This window comes from Rhineura floridana, chromosome 1 (genome assembly GCF_030035675.1).
Source record: "Rhineura floridana isolate rRhiFlo1 chromosome 1, rRhiFlo1.hap2, whole genome shotgun sequence".
NCBI classification, from domain to species: Eukaryota; Metazoa; Chordata; class Lepidosauria; order Squamata; family Rhineuridae; genus Rhineura; species Rhineura floridana.
In genome coordinates, this window is record NC_084480.1 from 151,384,624 (window position 1) to 151,411,907 (window position 27,284).

Below are 27,284 nucleotides of genomic sequence, written 5' to 3' on the forward strand. Positions count from 1 at the left end.
GAGGAGGATGTTGCCATCCATGTGAGACTTCTGCAGACATGGGCTCATAATGAGGAAAGTGAGCACTAGCCCATGGGGAGGCAATTCATAGTCACCCCACCCCTACCACTGAGGATGGTTGTCTCAATTTGCCTCATGACAGAGCTGGTCAGGTGACTATTCGGTCTAGATCCAGATTCAGAAGGCTAAATATAGCCACACTGTCTTCTTGAACTGTTTCCAGGCTTCCACGCTCTCCTGACCACCACCCCTCAACCTGACGTCTGCATTTTGTCACCAGACAGAATACATGATAAGTTAGACAATAAACACAGTTGTTATATAGATGTTCCTTTTCTCAATATTCCTAAAGTTATATTGTTTGAAATATTGAGGAAAGGACCTGTTCAATGGATGTCTTCCATCAGTTTCTTTCAAGGATGTATCTTGATCAAGATCCATTGGCTACAATGGATCTGCAAATGCAAATAGATTTTCTGTGATCAAATTATTTCATTGGTTCTTTCATTAAAGCATTCCTTGATACCAGCTAGGGTTGCCAGATGTCTGGTTTTCACACAGAGAGGGTTTTTGGGGTCCTCTCTGGGTTTCCCGGTGAGTCAGCTTAATCTCCAGACTCTCAGCTTTCATTTTTTAAAAAATAAGTTTCTAGGTGGTCTGGTTCAAAAGATATACACCAAAACGTCACACACACCCCACAACTTCAGTGAAATGATCTCTTAGCTGGCTGCTCTAACCCCGCCCTTTCAGGTTTGTAGCCAATAAGTGAAGTCAGGGTTGTGATTGACAAGGGATTTCTGGGTCTCCAGGCAGTACCTAGACTGCATTGCAATGGTAGAAAACTTTCAAATCAACAGGAAAAAGCAACAATTTTCTACCTTTGCAATGCAGTCTTTGCAGTCTCATAAACTGAGTAAGTAATATATATACCTTTCAGCAGTACCAAAAGTCTTTTTTTCTGTTGTGTGTAAGTCAAACAAGTTTAAATTTTCCTGGGCTGTTGAAGAGGGCAATGTTTTGAAAACCTTCCCAATGTGAAACTTTAATCCAAAACTTGCTTTTCTGGGAGTAAAACTGCAATGCTAATCCCACATACACAGAGTAAATCCCACTGAATTCAATAGGACTTACTTTTGAGTAGACATGGTTAGGATTGTGCTGTAAATTGATGGGACTTTTGAGTGAACATAGCAAAGAATTGTGTTTGTGTTGTAACTCTCCTCCTCCTCCAATCCTACTTTTTAAATCAATTAGGCAGGGATTACATAAGTATCACTGCTTTTATTATGTGGGAAACTAATACTGATGTTATTTTTTTTAAAAAAAAATGTTCTGCAATGACCAACTGGTTTTGACAATAAACTATTATATGGGGTCTATGTATTTTTACATCTTGTGTGTGTGTGGTCTTCCCAACAGCCCTGTGAGGTAGGATTGGCAATTGGAAACCAAAGCAACTCAGAATAAAAAATAAATCCCTTTAAAATCCATTAACCATAAAAAGTATAAACATTGGCATGATTCTGAATTTTGGGTTGGGTGAGTGTTCCTTATCACTTCAGGCTGCAGTTCTGTACACGCTTCCCTGTTTGAGTAAGTCTCATTGAATACATTGGGACTTGCTTCTGGGTAAACAATCATAGGATTGCACTATAAATATCCTTATAGGTTGTGTCAATAATAAACATATTTGACAGACATGCTTATATAAATATTTCTTCATCCTATGTCCAGATAAGTATTTGATTTCACACTATGGTTGTAAATTATTATTTCCTCTACATTTTAAGTGTATCCTTCTTCCTTGGGGTGGTCATGGTTCCCCTCTGCTGTTTTCAGCCTGAGGGCACATTAGACTGAGAGATGAGTAGCCCATGGTTACCCAGTAAATTTTATAGCTCATTTCAATTTAAAAAAAATAATTAAAACGGTTTACATGCAGGCAAAGTTTAAAGCACATCCAACTTGCATTTAAAGTGCATGACTTCCCCTAAAGAATCCTGGGAAGTGTTGTTTCCCCCTCACAATTATTGTTCCCGCTACCCTTAACAAACTACAGTTCCCATGATTCTGTAGTGGGATTCATGTGCTTCAAACATATGTTTAATGTGCTTTCAATGAATTATGTGGATCTGCCCTAGGTATGCTGTGCATTCATTAGTGAATTGAAAACAACAATTTTAAAAGATACTTTTTTAAACAGGGAAAGGGCTGTAGCTCAGTGGCATGGCATATGCTTTGCATGCAAAGGTCCAAAATTCAACTTCTGGAAAAGACTATTGTCTAGAATCCTGGAGAGCCAATGCTAGTCCAACTAGATGGTATCAAATGGCCTGAGTTGGTATAAGGTAGATTCCTTTGTTCCTAAAAGTGGAAAGAGACCTAAGGGCCACAGTGACTCCAAAATGTATTTATGTATTTTATTTACAACATTTATATACTGCTTTATTGTAAAAAAATCTCTAAGTGGTTTACAGAAGGAATTAAAACAATAAAATTATTGACAAAAACAGTTAAAGACAGGTATTTAAAAACATTCAAAATAATAAAACCAACAATGAGTTAAAAACAGATAAGAAACACAATAGCTTCTACCTGCCTGGGTAGGCTTGCCTAAACAAAAACGTTTTTAGCAGATGCTGAAAAGAGTACAATGAAGGTGTCTGCCTAATGTCAATAGGCAGGGAGTTCCAAAGTGTAGGTGCTGCCACACTAAAAGACTGATTTCTTACAAGAGCAGAACAAGTACTATGTGGCACCTGTAACATGGAAAGCACAGCTTGAACTTGGCCTGGTAGCAAATTGGCAACCAGTGCAGAGGTATTATGTGCTGATAGGGTCTCACTCTTGTCAGCGATCGTGCCACAGTATTCTGCACTAACCGCAGCCCCTGGTTCAGCTTGTGCTGATGGGGATTTCTGTGACCTTGGCTGACTGGCTGCCAGGATTTGTTTTAGTTTTGGCTTTTGGTTAGGAATCCTGACTGGCTGTGGGATGATGAGTTTTCTGCATTACTCATAGGAATTTTGTTGTGGTTGGCATGGTATTGCATTTAGGAAATCATCACTGTCTTTTGTTTTTCTTTTTCTGTTTGCATTTATTTTACCTTTAACGTCACTCCTTTACAGCCATAGAAGCAACAACAGTGGTTCCATGAGCTCAGCTCAATCCCCTTAAACCTACTGATGATGCACCTTGTTGGTTGCATAATGGTTTGTTTCTTGCCTAATAGTGGGAAAAGAGATTTCACATACCAGGAAGTGTGGCTACCACTGTTGCTGTTCCTAAGTTGCTGTCTGTGAAGGTAGATCAAAACATGTGTGTTTTCTCTCTGTCAATTATTACTCACTGGAATTGTGTTGGCTGTCAACACAAATTCACAAAGTGAATTTATAGAAGCCCACAAGGTAGACAAAAAAGGGTAGAGAATCTTCTTACTCTTACTCGTTTCTCAGACCTCTTTCAGAAGTGAAGGGTCAAATCTGTAAAGAAGTTTGGAGCAGCCATGTTAAAAGGTAGGGGCAGGGCATTCCAAGCAGGGGGTTGCCAACCCTGCTTGGATATGGACATCTTTGCAGAGGATCCCTAGACAAGCTTTACCAACAGTACAATTGAAACCATATCTACTCAGAAGTAAGTCCTATTGAGTTCTATGGGGCTTGGTAAGTGTGTTTAGAACTGCAGCCTTCAGGGGCATCCATCTTTTCTCCTAAGTGCTCCTATCTAACATCTCCACAACACTAGGCTCCTTTCTTCCTACAATAGCCTTCTGGTGACTGGCCTGATGGCACTTAAACCCTTCTTGTGAGAAGCAAGTAGGCTACAGGTTAAATGTTCCCTACCCAGGCTCTATCTTTTAGCTAAGATTTCTATCTTAATTTCCAATCAGAGAAATGTTTTTGTTTGAATTGTACTCCAAGCAACTGCGGTTGATGCTTAAGGTATCATGCTTAATGTCACAGGGGTGGGCCCTAGTGATGTCATCACTAAGACTTGTCCCCGTGACATCACTTGGGCCCACCTCATTACATCACTAGGGCCCTCCTGTGAAATCTCAGGGTTTGGGATGCTTCTGACCTGGCAACCCTAGTATCATCTGGTGTGTTTCTTAAAGTCCAGGAAGCAATGAGGGTTTTTTTGTATCATTATTTTATTGTAGACAATCAATTTTTATAATTTTATATTTTTACAAATTTACCCTTTTGCACCATAACATTCAATTTGTGCATCAATAAAGAAGTATGGATTGACTAGGTTAGTGCTATTTTCAGAAGCTGAACTTCTTATTTATCTTAGTTTGCTGATGGCTAATTCTGAGGCTCAACTTTTAAAAAAAGTTTTGGAAATTATTAACATTATTCAGAATGTGGTTCTTAATTTTGATCCCAGATTTGCCATCTTAGTTATTTTGCTTTCATATGCAGTACATTTTTTTCTGGTGAAGCAGCAATCTTATAAAATGTTGCAAATATTTCCACAGAGGTTTGTGCTTTGTAGTTCTTAGTTTACTAGCATCTTCCATGACTTTATAAGAATTTGCATTATACTGATCCAATTTTACCGACTGAACTTTGAGAAGTATCTCAATGTAAAGCTATCTATTGCATTGGCCATTTCAAACTTCTGAATCTGAGAACTTTCTCAGTCATCACATGCTCCAACTGTCCCTACTGAGTACTAATTATAGCCTCTATTTTCTGGGGCCTGCCTCTGGTAAAACACTCTCCCAATTTTGTATTATTTTTGTCTTTGGGGAAGAGGTTGGAGGATGCCTTTTTAAAATGTTTGCTAGTATGCATGTACTAAATATTTTCCCATTTCAGCCCTTCTTAGATCTCTAGCTAAAACTCTGAAGGGATGAGAGGGAATGCAGATACTTCTTGACCCTATGTAGTGAATGTGTGCGTAAACACAAATTGTTTCTACCCTGTCACCATACCTGCCTAGCCTTATAGTATATTTTGCTGAACATAGGTCTGGGTTGCAGTTGTTCTGTAATAATTATAAGTAGAACCATTCTGAAATTAAACGTTCTATTAAATATCCTTACCTTTTAGCATAAACTGTCCAGTAGGGAAAGGGGAGCCTCATATACTGATTTTTGGTCTGCAAGAACAGGGATGCTAAAGATATACAACAATGTGCTTGATGTCATGTGTGAAATGTTGGAGGGCATGTGTTATCATCATCTCCTCAATCCCAAAAGCTTGAGTGTTTAGGTTGTTGTGGGTCCCTAATGCTTTGACAGAGCTCCATACTTCATTATCTTCATTAATGTTCCACTTGCAGAGTCTTATGATTCACATAAAACATTCCCATTCTCTGACACAAGAGAGACTTGGAGCTATCACTGCTTGAACAATGCTCCAAGTTACATCACCATGTACACTAGCCTGGAGCCATGAGAGTGCGATTATGTTAACAAGAAAAGTTGGCCTATATGCAAGGTAGCCAACCTGGTGCCTCTCCAACTCCCATTAACTCCTAGGCAGCATAGCCAGAGGTCAGGGATGATGAGTCCCACAACTTCTGGAGGGCCACAGGTTCCCCACCCTCGTCTTTGCCCCTGCCCCCAAGAGGAGATCCTCAGTTCAGAAAAACCTTGATGCATATTTTTGAAGAAGATACCCTACTCAGAACTCATTCTTTTTGATCTGGCTCAAAAATGCAATTTCTGCCACAGACCTTAGTAAAGAGGATGACACAGATCACACAGTGTGCTTTAAGTAGAAAATCAGATTGCCTGATTTTTAAAGCAAATCGGCTCAATAAATGAATGTTCAGATCAGCCCATGATCTAGCCAGGAATTTACTCAGGATAATACACTTTTGTTTTTTCTCTGATTGCATATGCCCGATGAAGAAAGAATGAAAATGTTGGACAAATATTTGAAACAGGTAAGCTTGAGTCAAAGGAAGATGCAACTTCTGAGTGCATTTTGTCTCTCATACTTCATTGATACCCTCCCTATCATTCCTGCCCAACTCTCTGTACATACAGACTACAGAGTCTATGTAGATTGGGCAGGGTGCTTGATAGTTCATGCCCACAACAGCTCCTAGAATCTGTCTCTTTACAACTGCATCAACCAGTTCAACCCTCTCCAAAGTCAGCTTCCAAGAAGCCTACGCTATATACCCAAGAACACGTGACAGACATTCTGGGTATGTCAAAAAACAGAACAAAATCTCAAGCGCTCGTTTTTGTATGTGCATTCCTCATGAGATTTTAAAGAAGAGGATATAGCAGCTATGATCCTGCACAGTCCGTGTTTCACATATAGTATGAAGAAAGTTTAAAGAAAAAGTGTCAAAGCTGCACCATTCTTGTCAGTCCCCAGCCTTCTAGTCTAGGTCATCAGCCAGATGTTATGGAAACCACCTGCTAGCTCCGCCGCCGCCGCCGCCCAGCCCTTTCAGTCTTTTAGTCATAGCCTTGAGGGCTGGAATTGTTCTTCAAAGGCCTCCTCACCAGTCACATTCTCATAAGCAGGAGGTGGTGTGAGGGGCTCCAGCCGCTCTATTCGCTCTTCAACCCCTTTGAGTTCATGGTTATCCGAGACAAATCGCTGCAGTCTTGGGGGTAGCACCAACCTAAGACGCAACTTTGGGTGTATATCTGCCTCCGAGGCTCGCCGTGTACCTGGTGCTACTGAGACACTGAATGCCTCCACCACAGTCTCTCCATGGGCAGAAGGCTCAATAACCACACTGTATGGAGGGGGCTCCACTTGGGTTGTTCCCTGACCAGATGTGATGGTCCAGATTGTTGGTGCTGACAGGTAGCCAGTAGTCACCACCTCCTCATATGCTGGTGCTTCATAGGCTGCATTGTTTCTGTTAGTAAAAAGATAGGAGTTGGGGTTAAAAACAACAACGTATGATTGTAACAGCTTCCTACTTCTATGGGGGAGGATTATTAATGTGTGCTGCTGAGCAATAAACAAGGCATTGTTTCAACCATATTCAAGCAATGGGATTCTGCCACCTGGTCTCCCACAATCACACTTAATTCAATCCACCTCCTGATAGAGACGCTGCTGAATTCTGCCCCCAAGTGAAGATCCACCCAGATCTGCTCATTTCAGCTGGTGGGAACTGCCACTAAAATAATGGATGCTCACTAGAATTTGGTGCTCCTGCAGTGGATTCTTCAGCTGTCCTAGGCAACACTGGACATGCACAGAAGCATCTGCCCCATTGCTTTGGATGCAGCGACATGATGCATCATGTGATGTGCCAGTGGCCTCAACACATGGCAAGTGAGACCTTAGCGCAGAAAATAGATGGCCTGGGGATGCAAGGGATACCCTTCTTGATTAAAGGCAGAAAATAAGTACCCAATGAATGAATTCTAGGCCTCACTGGGGATATATGGAGACACTCAGCACTTTCTAATTCCACAATATTCCTCTTTGCATTTGCAGGACTATAACGATGTTAGGAGGCAGATAATTCCCCCCCCCAATAAATCTATGGTATTTGTCACTTCATTTCAGTTTTTCAATGAGGAGACAAACTATGGCTCAGTAGTCTCACAGCAAAATGGGTTGGGTGGAAAATGACAGAGGAAGAAGCATGAATATTCTCCGGGTAACCCAAATAAACCTTGTGCAGTTCACTTGAAAGGGTTATTTTGTTGCTGCTACTGTTCCTTATTAAACTTTTCCAGCCTTCCTTCTGTTTTTAGATTCATCTGGAGACACAATATTTGAGATGCCTATCGCACTTGATTTTCACCGATTTACAGAGTGATCCTATGCATGTTCTACAGTATTCAATGATGCTTACTCTAAAATAAGTGTGTATAGGGTTGTAGGGTGTCATCCTGCCAAAGAAAAGCATCTTTAACTTCTGTTCATTCCAGTGGCAAATTTGAAACATGTTTACATCTTCTTGCTAAAATCAATGAATCTTAAAAGATGCTTGGCTGAATTATGCTTTTTGATAGAATCCAAGGACATTTCCAGGCTGTCACTATTTTGGAGTGGGATGCAATAATATATTGGCAAATTTTGCACAGCTATAGTTGACTGGAGTTTTTGTGATAAGGAAAGTGACAAGAAAATGCATGGAAAGTGTGCAATACCCCTTGTGATGCAACATCATCTACCCTTCCTGCAAACCAGTTAGAATGAATGCTCATTAAACAGCCAACGTTGGCTAATCTTTCTGCTAATAAAGATGAATGCTTAATAAACAGGTTGTCTGGAAGTGCCCTCATAGGCTATTTTCAATAATTTAGGCTTAATTTAAGGGCCCATATATCTGATGATTTAGTTTGTTAATTTATATAGCACCTAAAATCTAGATATTAATTGGAAATAATTTATTTAGGAAACTGAATTGCAGCATGTTAGAAAAAGAGGGAAGGACCTTTATTATTTTGCAGATCACACACTGGTAACCATATAAGCAAATTGGACTACCCGCAAATATAACATTTTTGTTGTTTTTGTGCTGTGATCTGATTGTTTACAAAATAATTGTACTTTTATTCTCAGTATCTTGGATAAAAAGGTTCCTGTTATACATGCCAATTAGCTTATAGGAAGCAATTAGCATATATGCAACATGCACATGTAGTTGGTTTTTTAAGGTCAAATCTGGATTATTTTAATGGCTGATTTACACCTGCATTTCTAAGGTAATGAGGTGTCATGACCTCAGTTTCACAACGGAGGTCTCCGCCTGAAATGGACCCCACATAAATCATGAAGCTAGCACATTTTCACAAGGGGAACATTTCCAATATATGTCTCTGCACATAAAATTGAGGTGATAAAGCCATTGCCCGAGGACTTTTGTCATAAAAAATACACGTTAGTGGGACATTAGGATTCAGTAAAAATGGCCAATACAAAGACAAAACTGGATAGATTTTCAGCTTCTTCAAAACAGAATGGGAAAAGGCTGGATCTAACGGCTGATCTACACAACGAGCAGATCACACGGTACACGAGTTCCTGAAGAGGGGAGAGCTTGCACATTTGGATACACTCCTACACATGGAAACAATTCCTCTCAGGAGTGGCATGTGCGGTGAGGCAGAGCCGCACATTTCTGCTCTTTTCCAGGACTGGGATGGGCAGAGCATGGTGTCTGGGCACCTCCGCATGGTAGTCCTGCAGGTATGCATAATCTGAACCTTGCCACTGCTCTACCTCCATCCTGGTAAGAAGCAGCAACCGCATGTCAGGGAAAAGGCTAGGCCAGAACCCTCTCTCTCTTACCTCTGGCTTTCTAAGAGGTGGTTCAGATGCAATGTCAAACCATGGCTTACATGACTTTAACAAGAAGCCAGGAGCAGTTTTGTTTATACGATCACGCAATCCTCTAGTGAGAATATTTCATACAATGCGTTATTGGATTCACTGCCCGACACTGAAGTGATAGCCAGTAGTTTAGGGGGTTTAAAACCTACATGCAAATTAAAGGAGAATGGACCAATTACAAGTTATTAGACATGCAGCCTTTCCCAATCTCGGGGTCCCTAGAAATGCTGATCATTGACCGAATAAACTATTATTATTATTATTGGGGTCCCCAGATGCTACTGGTCTACAATCCCCATCATTCCTCACCATTGGCCATGCTGGCTGGGGCTGATGGCAGTTGTAGTCCAGCAACATCTGTGGACCCAAAGGTTGGGAAAGGCTGCATTACAGCTAAATCAAATCTCTAGCCATTATAGCTAAATGATTCAGAGGCAATAAAGCTCAGAATTCTAGGTGCTGGGGACAAAAAACAAGGATGGACTGTTGCCTTCATGTTGCTTGCAAGCATCCCAGAATTATTGGTGCCACTTTTGCAATCAGAAGATGGGACAAGATAAGCTCTTGATCCACTCTAGCCATGCTCTTCCCGTGATCTACCATATGATCTGCTGTTAGTACAGACTTCCTCTAAAGCACCTATGGCTTAGGGTCAATATCTGTGAAGGAGAGGGAAAAACAGTGCAGTTGCTTACCCTGCCTGACTTTGTCTCTCTGGGTCAGCTTGATTTTCCGCCGCTGAATTCTGATGCTTCAGGCATTGCTCCGCTGCCACGCTAATGAGGTAGCCAACCAAACAGGTACCCCCCACTGCAAGGAAGAAAAATCCAACAGGGTTGACTTCAGCTGAGATGGCCAGCATGGTTACTCCAATGAGAATGGTGGCGGTGAAGAGCACCAGTAAGGTTTGACGGAGGCTCTTCCAGCGTGACTCTGACAACATGGCTAAGTGAACAGTAATGGCAGGCAACAGGAAAAGGCTGGGCAGCTGCAAGAATGAGCATCTGTGAAAGAGATGAAATGCAGTGATGCTGATGAAGTGACACAGGCACATGCCACTCAAGCAAGCAACAAGTGCCCTAAATGACATGGGCAAGCCAAGTATCAAGTATGACATGAACACAAATTGTATCCAGATGATTATTCCAATGAAGTAACGGTGGTTTTCCCCCATGTAGCACTACTAGAGCACTAGCCCTGATCCAGGATAAATATACAACATAATGAAGAAATAGGGCAGGAGTGGGGAACCTTAGGCTTGGAGCTCAAATGCGGCCCCCCAGACCTCTCTATCTGGCCCTCAGGAGGACTCTCCCAGGCTACATCTTTCCCCGAAGCCACACCTCTCACCAGCCCTGTTTTGTGTCCTCCTATAGTACTTTTGTCTGGTTGGATTGTGTCCTTGTACTGTGATAATTCCTCTTGCTTGCTCGATGGAAAAGAGTGTGTGTGTGTGAGAGAGTGTGAGAGAGTGTGTGTGTGTGTGTGTGTGTGTGTGTGTGAGAGAGAGAGAGAGAGAGAGAGAGAGAGAGGAGGGCCCCCCTGAAAAGATGCCCACCATCAACTCAATTTTCATTATGTTTTTCTTTCTGGATCTTAGGCTATTCCTACCTGTCCTTGATGTTGTACTGATAACCTAGAGCACTGTTCTTCAACCTTCTGGGAGGAAGGGCGGGATATAAATTTAATAATCGAACAAAATTTGGGTCCCTAGATGTTGTTGGACTACAACTCCCATCATCCCCAGACAGCATGCTCAATAGTCAGGGATGATGGAAACGATAGCCTATCAGCATCTGGGGATCCAAAGTTGAAGAACACTGACCTAGAGAAATGCATGTAGGCATCTGGGTGTAGTGGCTTCTGACTTTTGTATGGCTGGAATATAGCCTACTGTTCACATCCGTTGCTCCACCCACCAGTGGCATGAGGTCCCTGGAAGGTTTCCTATGAGGAAATATGGTCCTTGAGCTGAAGGACGTTCCTTACCTCTAGAATAGGAAAGAGGGTTTGCCCAAAGAAAAATGGATTTGAAAAAATATTAAAATATTCTTGAGATGGTAGGACACAGTTTAGAAGGAACAAATGACCTTGAATTAATTTTTCCTGTTTCTTCAAAGGGCTAAATGAGTACTCCTGTGGACAGTGGTTGGTGTCACCCAGTGCGGCCCGCAGCGCCTTCCCTCTCAGACTCTGAGTGATCGCGTGTGCGGCACAGTGCACGCGCGGCCTCTAGGACTACGCAGCCGAATGACAGGGCCCGGGAGCGTGCTGCCGCCTCATTGTCTGCCGCCGCTTCCACCTTTTAACAGCCAAGGAAGGCAGCCGGCGCGCCACGCGAAGACTCTCGTTGGTGCCTAGGCGGGCGGCTCTGGGTGTCACCCCCGTCTGGTAGTGTCACCTGGTGTGGCCTGCACCTGCCACACCGCCCTAGTGATGTCCCTGCCTGTGCATATGTAAATAAACATACATCCTTTCATAAATTAAAAAAAAATTAAAAAGTGGTCCATAATTGCCCTGGAGCCTGGCAAATGGAAGTGCGTGACTTATCATGAGTGCTGTCTAAAGATGTCCGAGACAGTCATGCTAACATGACACAGAAGACAAAATGCAGCACTGGTTGGACTTCAGGGAGCTGATTTCAGTTTTGCTTGTGGAGTTTGAAATGCAACAGAGACCTGCTAAACTGACCACAGGCAGAGTCAGGCAATGTACAGTGGGGAACAACAGCTTTTCAACAGAGCTTCTACGTCTCTGAAAAGGTATAATATCACAGGCATACCCATGTGAGGACAAACCTGTGCAATATGCATCAGATGAAAGGAATGTACTGCTAAGACACATCCCAAGGGGGAGACAGGCAAGTACATGTAGTTTCAGAACAAATCTATACACATTCAAACATGAAGGCCTTTGTTATAGTTAGTATTTTAAAAAGAAACGTTCCATGCAATAATACATTATGTAAGACCTCCCACCATCATTTTTCCCTGTCTTCTATCTGTCCATTCAACATGATAAAATACGGTTACCACTTGCTAGTAGGGAATATTAGTTTATAGTTCCTCAATGGCTGAAGAACGTTTTCTTCATAGCCTCAAATTTCTGTTCGTCCTTTGGATGGTGACACCTTTTGGCTACCGGTGGGATGGGCTAGTATCTTGTCACACAGAAAGACAGCTGTGGGTCAGCTGAAGATGAAGCCATCTTGGGATACTGTTGCTCTCTTGGGATTCTGAAGCAAGATTTGTGGTTCTCCTGTGAACTACAGGAGTCTCTTTGCTTCCAATATGCTCTGTTTGTACATTTAATTTGCAAATAAAACATATTGCAAAGACATCGTAACTTTCCAGTCCCGTCTTATTCAAGAGAACCTAAGCCCTGGCCTGCTGCCCTTGAACTTCTGAATACTTGGAGAAGTGGGAAGGGAACTGTAAGGTGCTGTGATTTATCCAGGATGGAGCTAGCAACAATTCTAAGCAACAATCAATCAGAGCATCCTATCAGGAGGTGAAGACTAACTTAGAATAAACCAGAAAGGGAGTCTTCCACCTCCCTTTCAGGAAGGGGAGAGCCTTCTTTGTTCAGCAGCTGCAAGGGTTAAGACAGATCCAGAAGATCATTTGCAGAGTACCCATTAATTATATAAATGTAAACCCCTTACATGCTGGTGCTATGCGTGGTATGGTGGAGTATTTATTTCTATGTATATTTGATTTTTTTTAGGCATAAATAATATTGCCTTGTTTAAGCAAAGGTCCCCAAGGAAGAGTGGATGCTGAAAATGTTCACATGCCAGACGATTCTGCACCCTTTGATTATTGTCCTCCTCCTTTCCCCCCCACATATAATACTTCCATGCACAAGGTGTGAGTTCACATAGACAGCATCTCCACGCAAGCCTGATTGCACAAAAGCTGCATAGTATGCAAGATGGCTATTGGGAACACTGCTAAGCCTTCCTGTGTATTATAAAGGTTGAACTACTATGTGCTATAAAGTATGAACTCTGTAATAGGAACTTTGGGTAGCCAAATCATCACAAACACTCACCACAAACTAGGGTTGCCAGGCTCAGGGCCTGAGACTGATCCTGTATCTTTAGGAGAAGAGAAAGTCAGCCAAGTGCAGGTGTTCTTGCAACACTGTAATGGGAAAAACCACAAGATGGAATGTGCAGGGGGAAAGGAGAATTCCACCTTGTGGTTTATCCCATTGCAGTGTTGCAAGAACACCTGCACTTGGCTGACTTTCTCTTCTCCTCAAGATACAGGATCTGTCTCAGGCCCTGAACCTGGCAACCCTACCACAAACAGATAGCATCACAATGTATTGGAGCCTGCCATAGGTGTAAGCATAACCTCTGCTAAGAAACAGGCTCAAAAGCCCACACAATCTGAATTAACTGCACCTGTTGCTTCCCAGGTGAAATAAATTGCTCTCTAACTTTGGTTTCACTTGCATGTACACAGTACATTCATGTTAAGGCTGCAGGAATGGAACAAATGGGCCCTCTGTTGTCTGACAGAAGCACGATCCTTTTACACAGCTACTCTCAAGGAAACAAACATGTTCACAAGGCATTCCGTGCCAGTCATGAGCACTGCTCCTTTTAGCTAGAAGGAAATTGCAGGTAGAGGAAGTTGTGCTCTTCACCTCTGTTTTGTAATAATAATAGCTTTCTCGGTGGACTCTCATTTCCCATGGCTTCAAAAAACACTGAAGCTCTGTTCTATGCATGCCCGAGTCTAGCTCTGTCGACAGCAGAAATGCAGGAAAATTCCACTCTGCAGCGTCAGAGACGGAAGGTTGCTTGTGAAACCCCAAAATAAAGACAGAGGAGAAGAAACTGAAGGAAATAAAGGGGGGGAAGGGTGTCTGAACAAATTACCTGACTATAAGTTGCTGTATCATTTTGTATCATACACATAGCAGACATTCATGTGCCAGCATAACACATTTATCTATTCTAGCACCTATATGGCATACACATATTCTACCAACACACTTTCACAGGTAGTAAACATGGCCATAACTCTAGATGTTGAAGGATGGAGATGTGGGCATAAAGGTGGAAGTTCTAATCATTTTTACTGTATTCAGTCACCTGGTTGAACAGGCAAGCAGCTTTTTTGTTTTAAAGTGGCTTGCATCTTCAGTAGGATTAACAGCTATAATAATAATAATAGTAATAATAGTAATAATAGTAATAATAGTAATAAACAGGTTTCCAGAGCATCTCTAATTGCATACATTCCACCTATGCTCGGGCTGTCTTAGGTTTGCAGCTCATATTTGCTGAGAAATTGTTGTATATGGTATGAAGCATACAGTTTTATTTATTTATTTATTATTTAATTTGTATCCCGCCGTTCCTCTCAGCAGGAGCCCAGGGCTGCAAACAAAGCACTAAAAACACTTTAAAACATCATAAAAACAGATCTTAAGATACATTAAAACAAAACAGCATTAAAAATATTTAAAAAAAACAACTTTAAAAAAGGGTTAAAAACATTGTTAAAAACATATTAAACAATTCTCTCTTGAATCCAAGCATAACTATGAAAATGGAAACGGACTGCCTTCAAGTCGATTCCGACTTTTGGCGACCCCATGAATAGGGTTTTCATGGTAAGCGGTATTCAGAGGTGGTTTTACCATTGCCTTCCTCTGAGGCTGAGAGGCAGTGACTGGCCCAAGGTCATTCGAACCCTGGTCTTCCAGGTCCTAGTCCAACACTCTAACCACTACGCCACACTGGCTCTCAAGCATAACTATCTATTAACATAATTATTAGGACTTGTGGTTGGTAGGACCAGCGAGACCTGGGTTCAGAAATCTTCTTGGCCATGAGTCTCATCAGGTGACCTTAGGCCTGTCATCTTTCAGCCTAGCCTACTACCTCATACAGTTATGGTGAGGATAAAGGGGGGGTGCTATATACACTGCCCAAGATACTTACAGTAAGGCAGAATAAAGTGTAAATATTAGTGTTTATTTGTGTATATAATATACATAACAGATCCTCCGTGGCGCAGAGAGGTACGCAGCCGAAGCTCTGCTCACGGCCGGAGTTCGATTCCAACGGAAGTCGAATCTCCGGTAAAAGGGGTCGAGGTCCACTCAGACCTTCCATCCATCCGTGGTCGGTAAAATGAGTACCCGGCATATGCTGGGGGGTAAAGAAAGGCCAGGGAAGGAACTGACAATCCCACCCCATATAAACGGTCTGCCTAGTAAACGTCGCAAGACGTCACCCTAAGACTCGGAAACGACTCGCACTATAAGTGCAGGGACACCTTTACCTACATACACACATATATACACACACACTCAGCTAAGTCTTCACTAATGCAAAATATAGATGATAGACTTAATTATATATAAACAAAGTTTGAAATCTTGGCAATAGTTTTTAACAAGTCATAAGTTTTGAAACAAGTCTTTTAAAAAACCCAATTTCTTTTTTGGCCTTTAAGATACATTGTATTTATGATTCATAGTTATTGCTGCAATCAAAGGATTAAATACATTCTCAATGACAGCTCAGATTCATATAACTTAAGATACAGCATTGCGTTTTTTAAAAAAGCTCAGGAAGTATCGTAAGATGTATGACAAAAGACAAGAGTGACAACAGTGACTGTAACATCTAAATGCATCAAATGGCATCTAATAGTTCTAAACTGCAACCGGAACTCTACTAGAGTAGTGAGGACTTCGAGTTTAGTGGAATTATGCCTTTTTCTGTGTATCTGCTGATCATGTAGCAGGAGCGGATGGCATCCAACGAAGCAGGAGGATTGGGGGGGGGGAACCCAGGATGCCAGAAAGAAAAAACGTAGATGATGAAGTTCGAAATGGATTTATTAAAAATAGTAAAGAAAATAGGGCATATTTTCTTTACTATTTTTAATAAATCCATTTGGAACTTCATCATCTACGTTTTTTCTTTCTGGCATCCTGGGTTCCCCCACCCACCCACCCTCCTATCTGCTGATCACGCCCGTCCATAATTCAGACTGCAGCTCTAAACATGCTCAGCCAGGGGTATGTCCCACCGAGCTCTAAACATGCTTAGCCAGGGGTATGCCCCACTGAGCACAGTCGGGCTTACTTCCGAGGAAGCTTACGCGCGAATGCATTGTCTGAGCATCAGTTGACTTCTTGCTGCGGACAGGGAAGAACATGGGCAGATCGTTGGTAAGTATTCAGAAACGGATTCTACTACTGAACACAGACCCCATATAACAAACGGTCACAGGGGGAAATACGGCTTGTTCTTCCCGCAAACTATCAAGGGCATCCACACATCCTGCTTCTTCTGGCATAGTCACTTACACACTTCCACTTGCCCACATGCTCATCCCTGACCCACGCACAAGCCTCTGATGCCTCCGGGACAGTAGCAACCCCTTTAGGCGGGCGCCTGCCAAGCCGCGTGGTGCACTCACCAGTCTTGGGTGCTCAGCCATGAGCTCTTCCCTCCTGTTGTCATTCCCAGCAGGTAACTGTCTGCAAGCTCCTTTGCCGCTGCTTCCAGCAAGAGAAGAAACGCCAACAGCTCCTCACCCTGCCGCTCTTCTTCACCCTTTAAGGGCACATCCAAATATCCCGAGAAGAAAGTTAGGAGTGGAGAGCGAGCGAGCACCCTGCAGGTTTCCCCGCTCCAAAATGGTCCTGTCGCGTTTCTCCGTTTGAAGAGGCTTTTCTTCCTCCTTTTGCCCTCCCAGCCAGGCCTCTTCGAGGGAGCAGGAAGCCAGCGAGGGCAAAGGGTGGTGCACTATGAGGGAGGGAGGGAGGCGTGCGCGTTTATGTGTGGGATCTACTTCTTTTCCTCTTGAAGCTAAGGCCTCGCTCTTCTGTAGAAACCTCCCTCCGCAGGGTGGGACCCAAATCACATGGGCTGCCCTGTACCTAACACTATTTATGAGCTCTATAAAGATATAAACTATGTGCTCTCCCTACTCGGATTGCTTGCCAGGTACTGGTTTTTAGTTTACACCCTTGGCTTACATACTATATAGGCAAACAAGGAATGAAGTTGAGATCAGGCCAGTAACCCTCCCAGGGGGAGGGCTGGGGTGGAGCTTCTCTGTGTGATTCAAGGAAACCACCTGGTGATTAGGAGGAGCGCAGAAAAAAGTGAGTGGGCAAATGCTGGACATTCTTGTAAAATTACAGCTATTTCCTGGAAATCTTGACAAGTGTATGAAGAAGCACGGAAATAGGACACAAACACAGGAGCTGCTCTTGCAGAAATGACCTCTGGGGCATGGCCTTCTTTAGGTCTCAGCATTAGGGAGGCAATTCCATGCTGTAGATCCCTGACTTTCAAACACTTTCCCTACTGACTTGTTTGCTAACAAACAAACGTCTTCGCATTGCAGATGTGAACTATACAGCGCATGCTCAGTTCCGGAACTTGAGATTCCCTAGAACTAGTACTGTAGATCATCAGCCTCCCGTGTGCCGCCGGCTAGGGCTTAGGGAAATTGTAGTCCAAAATATCAGAGGGCACCAGGTTGGAGAAGGCTGGTGCAGATGACTGCTAATAGGAACAACATACATTCCCTGCTTGATGCTATAAGAAACAGGAGCACTACCAGATGAGTCCCAGGAAAAAGTCAGGCATTTTCCTCTGAGGGGCAGTCCTGCACTCCTTTCCATGAAGCCATACACACTTCACAGCTCACTGTCCTGGTTCCTGTTAACAGAAGATCACCACAGTGTGGATCAGAACTTCTCATAATTTCTATCTCCAGGGTCCACTTGAGAGGGTTAAAACTTACAGTCCCAAAATGATGAAGTAGCGGCAGAGCCAGTCACAAAACGGTGGCAGATTCGAGGTGGAGTTTGGCAGAATCAGCTGGCTATTGTCGACACTGTTTTCTATTGATATCTAATTCCTCTTTGGAAATTGCTTCTCCTTTTCTCATCCCTCAGTCCATCTGTCCCTTCATCTCCTTCCTTCCTCTTCTGTCCCTTACTTCCCTCGCCTCAGCTAGCTGCTGTGCCCATTTTCTCGCTTTTGTTCTTTCTCTCCAACTAGCTATGGCCTGGTCTCTAACCAATTCCTCTTTCCACAGTTTGCTGCGCTCTGCATGTCGCAACCTGCCGCTGCTGTTGTCAGTCCAATCCAAAGGCTGCTGCACCATTGGAGGTGTGCTGTGGCGTAGGTTCACCTGAAAGTGGGATGAGGTCTATTTATGGCCCCCAACCCACAATTTGAGAAACACTGGTCTGGGGCATTTTGCATCTTACACCACAGAGGTCAGAAATCATGTGCTGAAAGATTAAGTATCTCAAAACAGCTGTGCGGATATAAAAATAGACAGAACCCCTGTGTTTTTTTTAAATCTCTCAAAATTTCTCAAGTAGGAAACTCCAAAAAATATCTCATACTTTCAGTTTAGGAGAAAATTGGTGGCACTTCTTGTCCCAGGCATTTCTTTACCAGCCCTAGATCCCCAGCAAGACCCTCAATGCTGGTGAGAGACAGATGCTTAAGGATGTCACAGAATTCCAATGGAAACAGGAACAGAAGTTCTGCTGTATAGTGGTAAAAATAATATGCCTCATAGGGAAAATGGGACCAAACTGTCCACTCCTGTAGCAAAAAGTGTAATTGAAGAGTTCCTGGGAGGAATTCTTTTAGTTATCAGGGCTAAGTGTTACCATTTCCTGACAACAGGTGCTGATCACAAGTGTAGTTGAATAAAAGCTGAATGTCATCCAGGTAAAAGGACAGGTTCATTCATGATACTCCATTTGAGTCTTCACCTGCAGGCCAACACTGGCATTTTCTACTGTTTTGCATCATGGGAAACTGTTGAAAACACTCCCATGGATGACTTCCCAGTTTACAGCTCATATATACTGTATTGCTTAGCCACTTGGAACAGAGTTGGCATAGGGTAGTGGGTAAAGATGTAAGCTGGGGAGCCACTAGGATTATGTGGCTTGGGAAAGACTTGAGGTTTCTGCCTCAACTGCTCCCCCTTCTCCAAATGGGGATAATAACACTAGCTTACCTTAAAAGGTTGTTGTGTTGTTGATCATGTATATAAAGCAGATTGAAACATGATATATCAGTGATGTGTCATATTAACGAATCCTGTTTATGCCAGTCTTCAACAGAAGTTGGCTTTCTCAACTTTGAAAAAAAAATAACATGTATTCAGGTGAGTTATCTATGAGATATGTCAGCTGTGTACAGCTCTGTGCCTCTAAGCTGTCCCTAACCTTTCCTCTGTTGCTGGTCACCCATTAATTCTCCATATCACCACTCTCCTAAAGTAAGGGTTTTCCCGCACTTGTAGTGCGAGTCATTTCCGACTTTTAGGGTGACGTCTTGCGACGTTTACTAGGCAGACCGTATATATGGGGTGGGATTGCCAGTTCCTTCTCCGGCCTTTCTTTACCCCCCAGCGTATGCCGGGTACTCATTTTACCGACCACGGATGGATGGAAGGCTGAGTGGACCTCGACCCCTTTTACCGGAGATTCGACTTCCTCCTTCCGTTGGAATCGAACTCTGGCCGTGAGCAGAGCTTTCGGCTGTGTTACCGACGCTTACCACTCTGTGCCACAGAGGATCTACCACTCTCCTAGGCAGCCATTTATTGGCCTGCCTTTGTCAAGGGAGTCTTCTGAGGAGTTTGCTTGGCTCCCAATGGCAGTGCCCTTGGGTCATTCCATAGATTCCGTGATATTTACAGTTAGTGACCAATTTCAAGACTCCTGCCATTCTTCAGAACCAGAGTTACCTCATGCAGGAATGATACCTCAGAACCTGCCTTTCTTCTCTTTGTCCTGCTTCACCCTAACGGCAGATGGTCAAACTGTGTCTGACTAATACTATTTCAGACTGCATATAAGGGCTTACATTGTCACATTTTCTTCCATTCAAACAAAATTCCTTCCATTCAAACAAAATACGCTCTCCCTGACGTGCCAGTTTTCTGTGTACCAGAATTTTAATTGTTGGGGGGGGGGTTGGTCTGGAAAATGACAAACTGGAGCCCCCACTTGTAGTCTGACATTGTACAATCAAACAGTCGTCACACAGGTTTCCCACCTTAGTAAGAACTGGCCTCTGATTGGAATCTCATTGTTCTCTGGTCTAAAAACACGAATTCTTCTTTCCCTTTCACAGTGTGTTTCTTTTCTTACATGACCTGCTGAGTCATGCTGATGGAAGTGGATTTTGTTTTCCCTCTACTGAGAGACAGACAATCGCTTTTACAAGTAATGAAAGTAACCTGAGAGAGACAACACTTCCCATGGTGTACACACTTAATTTCTTGTATTCCACTGTCATCTCTGGCCAAACAAGTTTGAAATATTTTGGGCTTCCCATAGGCATCTGGTTGACCACTTTGAGAACTGGATGCTGGACTAGATGGACCTTTGGCCTGATCCAGCAGGCTCTTTTTGTGTTCTAATGATGATATACACCATAAGCAGTGATCCTCTTTCAAACTGCTTTCAGCTCTTCAAAAACGGCCATTGACTTTATCCAACTTTATAGGTTCAAGGACTGAAATATATTAAGAGACTTTCCACAGAAATTGTAGCTTCCTGCAATACACAAGTATTCATTTTTGTTTGCTGTGCATCTTCCTCAAGGGTGAACTCTCCTCTATATCAAGTAGACTGTGTTAAGAACATAAGAACATAAGAGCCTGCTGGATCAGGCCAGTGGCCCATCTAGGCCAGCATCCTGTTCTCACAGTGGCCAACCAGGTGCCTGGGGGAAGCCCGCAAGCAGGACCCGAGTGCAAGAACACTCTCCCCTCCTGAGGCTTCCAGCAACTGGTTTTCAGAAGCATGCTGCCTCTGACTAGGGTGGCACAGCACAGCCATCACGGCTAGTAGCCATTGATAGCCCTGTCCTCCATGAATTTGTCTAATCTTCTTTTAAAGCCATCCAAGCTGGTGGCCATTACTGCATCTTGTGGGAGCAAATTCCATAGTTTAACTATGCGCTGAGTAAAGAAGTACTTCCTTTTGTCTGTCCTGAATCTTCCAACATTCAGCTTCTTTGAATGTCCACGAGTTCTAGTATTATGAGAGAGGGAGAAGAACTTTTCTCTATCCACTTTCTCAATCCCATGCATAATTTTATACATGTGTTTGGAAACATTAAACCATGGTTTTGCACACCAGTGGCATGGGAGAAGTGTGGAGTGGCAGTGATGTCCTTCTAGTGGCAGCACTGAAGGAACTCCAGCTTGGCATCCTGTAGTGTATGTGCACCTGTGGGGTGCCAATACCACCAACCATGAGCTCTCCCTACTACGCCACCACCTATTAATGCACTGCCACACTGGGAGGATGCTACTGCGACTTCACTCCCCCCTTGTGTGTCACTGATGGTTTAGCATTCTATTAATGAGGCCCAGTGAGCTTTGAGCTTGTGCATACCACTCTCCAGAGCAGCCTTCCATTCCATTTTAGATTAACTCCCCTCTAGTCTGTTATGTGGACTCTAAACATAATTCATCTTAACTACGGTTAATTGAAGTTGGCTTATTTCAGCTAACCTAGTTTGTCTGGTTTGGACAGCATGGGAATTTTTGCTTAACCAAAAACAGAAGCAAACACTTTCAAACTCTTCCTCACAGCCATGTCAGTGGGAGGGAGATTGTGTGAGCCTGAGGCGCACTGTGGATAATTCTCACAATGCCAAACTATGGTTTATTAGTACATCTAAATCAGCCTGATAAAGTAATCATAGGAGGTTCTTCACCCATTTTTGGAAAACCAGCTTCCTACTAATTTTGCAGTTGGCCTGACAAGACGTAGATTCTTCTGTCACATCAAATGCTGAATCAACCACCAGTCTCTTGCCTATCCGCCCATGCTTCAGGTGGGCTTTTTTTTGTTTTTAAATGCTACATGTAATTTTATTAATTTATACATCCACATTTTGTTTGTTTAAAATAGTAATAACTCGTCCCTGGGGATGGTATGGGGTAGGGTAAGAATGTACCTTAGTAGAGTAATTAATACTAGGTAACTGGTGCCCTCATTGACAGCCAGTTTTAGCTGCAAACTTGCAGAACTGCTTTTCCCCCCAAAGTGCAACCCTAGAGCAATAATTTATCTGCCCCTACTTTACCTTTGAGGGAGATTTTGGGCATGTCTTAAAAATATTTGTTAGTGCAGAAAGCTGCCAGTCTTCAGATTGTCATCGACATGTAGAAAAGGATCTCAAGTAATTAAATCTCTGGGGTGGAAAAGGAGCATCTTGTTCCATTCAAGTGACATGTATGTAGTGCAGAGACATGTAAATTCAATCTCATGAACATAAAGGTGCCATGTGGTGCAGAATGCACAGTCTGTGGTACATTTTGAACTATCAAGTATGATAACATATTCTGGGACAATTATGTTTTTCTAGGATGAAGACATTTTTAGAGCAGGGAGGCCACTGTGGAAGCACCCTCAGTATGTTCAATCTAAACATATTTCTTCTCTCGAGGTCTAAAAACAAATAGCTCTGAAAGGGCAAATCACCAAGGGCAAATACAATAGCCAAAGCTTGTACATAGGGCTCAGTACGAGTATAGGCCTATGAAAGAGGTTAAATTAAAAGGGGTTTTTTGTTTTTGTTTTTTGCTGTGTTCAGACTTCAGAGCAAGAGGAAGAACAAGGAAATGGTACGTTCACTATGTGAAGAAGTTGGAGAAATGTTAGCAGGTGGCAGGGAGAAGACAAAATTACTCAACTCCTACTTTGCCTCCATCTTCTCACACAAGGGAAACTGTGCTTGACTACGTAAAAATAGATTAAACAATTGCAGCCCAAGATAGGTGAAGAGGCGGTATACAAGCACTTAGCAGCTTGAAATGAATTCAAGTCTTCATGGCTTGATGAATTACATGCTAGGGTATCTTGCAGATATGATCTCAGTCTCTATCTACAATTTTTGGAAATTCTTGCACTGGAGACTGGAGGCAACCAAATCTTTAAAAAGGGGGGAAGTATCCAGGCAACTACTGACCAGGCAGTCAGCTTAACATCCATACCAGGAAAGGTTCTAAAATGTGTAATCAAGTAGTCAGTCTATGCGTGGGTCCCAATTTGACCTGCGAGGCTGTTTTTCCCAAACCACGGCCACCCATCCCACACCTGATGTCATATGTGATGTCTGGTGTGAGGCAGATAGAGATGCGGCTCAATCAGCTGCATAACCAAGTTCCCCATGGAGAATCTCAAATCATGCAACCAATCCCTGCAAAAAAGCAGTTTTGCAGGTCTCTGCTTAGCTCTTTGCTGGTTGGCAAAGCCCCTTGGGCTGCAATTCTCAAGTGCCTAATAAACAGCTGCCTGTCAGGGGCTTGGGAAGAGCTGTGCAAGGGACTTTGACAAATGGTAGAAGGTGAAGCGATGTAGCTCAAGGGTAGAGTGCCTACCTGCATGAAGAAGGTCCAAGTCTAATTTCTGACATCTCTCACTAGAGCTGGGAGAGATTCCCTGTCTGAAATCCTGTACAGCCGCTGCCAATCAGTGTAGGCAATAGTGAGCTATATGGAACAGTGGATCTGACTCAGTATAAGGCAGCTTCCTATGTTCCTAAGTGGGTGGGACAACCCACTACCCTTCTGTCAAAATTGGCCTGTGGGGTTGGAGACATATAAGGATCTGACCAGCTGGGTCCAAAAGGTTCCCCAACTCTGATTTAAAAAATAATGCAGTCATTACCAAGAGCCAGCATGGTGCTCTAGAACAAGTCATATGAGACTGACCTTATCTCGTTTTTTTTAAAAAAAACAACAACCCTCTTTTTATTGGTATTTTCCAACTAAAAAATAGTAAATAAATAAAAGTTTAAAAATCTAAAGTGCAACACATAAAAAAAACAACGTACCCATATGCCATGCCTTACAAAATATAAAATTAATTATTTTTCCTCTCCTTTCCAAGATCACCCAGAGAACTAAAAATATATTGATTATAGTTCTACACAAAATAGTTATCAAAGTTGTCCAGATACACCAGGCCTGAAGCGCTGGATGCTTCATAAATGTTTGCTGTGAAGTATATTCAATAAAAGCATGCCATATCATATAAAAAGAGTCCAGAGTCTCATGTCTGTGTAAGAGTCTTATTTGATAGCTTATCTTTTCCATTATTGCAATGCTCCATAAGGACTGGTTTTAACACTCTAAAGTGAGATCGTGAGCAGTTCTCTACTTGCTGGCAATACTCAGTCTTGCTGCTAGCACCATGTAAGCAGCTCCTTTGACAACATGTTTAATTTTCATCCTTAGAGATATTTAATAGCATTAATTTAGGACAAAATAGCACATGCCCTTTAAGAATAAGAAGCATCTCCATATGTACCTTCTTCCCAAACCTGTGAACATATTAATGTTGCCACCAAAGATGAAAACAGGTACCTACACCTCCTCCAACAAACTGGAGGTATGGTAGAAAACATACATTATAATTGTGTACAATACCACCTGTAGGTTAATTTTAAGGAATTTTCTCTAATGTGTACAGAAACTGACCTAAAGGGTTGTGCTATCCAAATTTTATTCCAATCCCTAGCCTGGATTTCTTCCCACACTGCTGTAAGATGACTGACAGAGCTTAAAGTCGCATCTAATTTTCAAATTGTGCCAGTGGCTATATTTTAATGTTTGTATCTTAATAAATTCACCACTGATAAAAGTGTGTTCTTGATTAAAGTGTAGCCAATTAGTTTTAACCCCTCCTAACATCACCCTAAGAGTCGGAAACGACTCGCACTATAAGTGCGGGGACACCTTTACCTTTTAACGTTAGTTTCACTTGTTCTACAGCTACCATTCTGGAAGTATTCATAAAGCCTATGTAAACCCCTACATTCCGAACATGATGTGTGTTCCCCTCTGGGTACATTATATAGTCCAGGATGTTGAGTGAGAGGAATTAAAGGTGAAATAATCACAGCTAGCTTATACTACAACTGTTTCCAAACCTATAATGTGCATTTTGTGAAGGGATTCAATGTATCTTTCAGAATTTTTGGTCTAAACTGCTCAGTAAAATTACTTTTGTTGCCATAGCCATTTTCCTGCCCACCCAATTTTTTTAAAATTCTCCTCTAATAATGTATATTAACTGTCTTAACTGAAATGCATTAAAGTTATTTTGTAATGATGGTATTTCCCAACTTCCAGGCTTAGGCTTCCTAAACAGTAAGGACTGAACCAACTTTGGCTTCCATCGCTGGAAAATAGACCCACACATTACAGGTTGCCATGACGTCTTTGCCCTACCTGGAATGGATATAAGGAATATATACATGAAACAGAAATAGAAGTTTGGGTACAAAATACAACCATCACTGTAGTGATTTCTTAGTTCTCCAACATTTTAAATGTTGACATAGTTTCTTAATGACCGGACTATAGTTCAAATAAAACAATTTATTCAAATTTTTGGAGATAGAAACTCCCAAATACTTGAAAGCTCTGGAGCAAATTACAATATTTTAAAAAAGTGGTTCTGATTTTGTATAATTAATGTAAGCCCAATATGTTGGCGAGTGCGTGAATAGATCAAACGTGGTTTGAATTCAAGCGCCGTATAGAACAGGAATAAGACAGGCCAGGCAAGTTTCTTGTAAGAGTCTTTACTAGGCAAAGACATTAGACACAGCTCTCTCCATTGACATTTCTTCCCCCACACTCTAAGTTCCTGCAAGTTTCCCACCTTATCACACTCCCAGCCAGCCACTGACCTTGATTGTCTGGCACTCTGTTCTCACAGCTTAACCCTTCTGCTTCAGGTTTCTCTCTCTCTGCTAAAAACCTTGTCTGTGAGTCTCACAGCCTGCGTCACTGACCAACAGCCCCCACCTGAGACTTACAGACTCACAGATTACAAATTGTTCATTATTACATTTCTACAACATTAACTTTTCATTACAATACATTTCAGTACATGGTTTGTTTTCTTACAGTTTCTATTTACATTTTCAGTTCAGTTCAGTTTCTCTTTATTTACACAAGTTTCACAGATTCATGTTTGTTCACTTTTATTTGATAATACATTTATTTCATTCTTCAACACAAAATTGCCACATTAGATCCATTGTTTCTTTATCTATTGGTCCTTCTTTTTCCCATTCTACTGGAATTTCATCTGTTTCATTATTCTGTTGTGTAACATTAAATGCAAATCTCTGAGGAGGTTGACCTTTCGTTTTTCTCTCTGATTTCCTGACATTATCTATTTCCATTTCTTCTTCACTCTCTATTTTACTCAATTTTACTGCACCACTAGTACTTGGCATTTCTGTATCATGTGTTGCCATGCCTTCACTTCTCAGCCTTTTAACAGTACGTTTGCCACTGTGTATTAAATCTGTTAATGCAGTTTTTAATGGAATTTGCTGCCCGAAAGGAACATCCGCAGCTTCCTGTTTGCTTTCACTATCTAGGATAACTGTTTGACTGTCTCTCCAAGGTTTATCTATCACCTTTATGTTTCTGCTTAACACCACTTGTTTCTCAGGCAACCAAACTCTGTAATATGAATTCTGAAATCCCAAAATGCGTCCTGCCTGCGCTCTTGACTGTTTTGCAACATGTACCCAGCATTTTGCTCCAAAACGTTCTATGTGTTTCACCCTGGGTTTTCTTCCAGTCAGTTTCTCATAGGGAGACATGCCTATTGTTCTGTGCATTAGGCGGTTCTGAATATAAACAGTGTACAGAATACATTCACCCCAATAAGTGTTATTCATATCAGCATCTGCTAGCATTGCTCTCAATGAATCCTGCAATGACCGGTTCCTCCTCTCTGCCGTTCCGTTGGAGGATGGGCTGAAGGGAGCAGTGAGACTTTGAATTATCCCCTTCTTTTCCAAATATGTTTGAAATGAATAACTGGTAAATTCACCACCTCTATCTGATCTGATATTTTTGATAACAACCCCATGTTGTGTTTCTGTTCTCTGTATGAATGCCTTTAATTTCTCTTCTGCATCACTTTTCTTTTTCAATA

The 27,284-nt window shown here is 42.3% G+C and overlaps 1 protein-coding gene across 1 annotated transcript; it reads right to left on the bottom strand.

Moving 5' to 3' along the window:
• Positions 1 to 5,795: 5,795 nt before the first annotated feature.
• Positions 5,796 to 17,354, bottom strand: TMEM139 (transmembrane protein 139). Its single transcript, XM_061637772.1, has 3 exons — positions 16,730 to 17,354; positions 9,971 to 10,279; positions 5,796 to 6,837 (listed from the first exon to the last, which is right to left on the bottom strand). The coding sequence occupies exons 2-3, from the start codon at positions 10,216 to 10,218 to the stop codon at positions 6,429 to 6,431; spliced, it is 657 nt and encodes a 218-aa protein (XP_061493756.1). The 5' UTR covers positions 10,219 to 10,279; positions 16,730 to 17,354; the 3' UTR covers positions 5,796 to 6,428.
• Between the last annotated feature and the right edge of the window lie 9,930 nt (positions 17,355 to 27,284).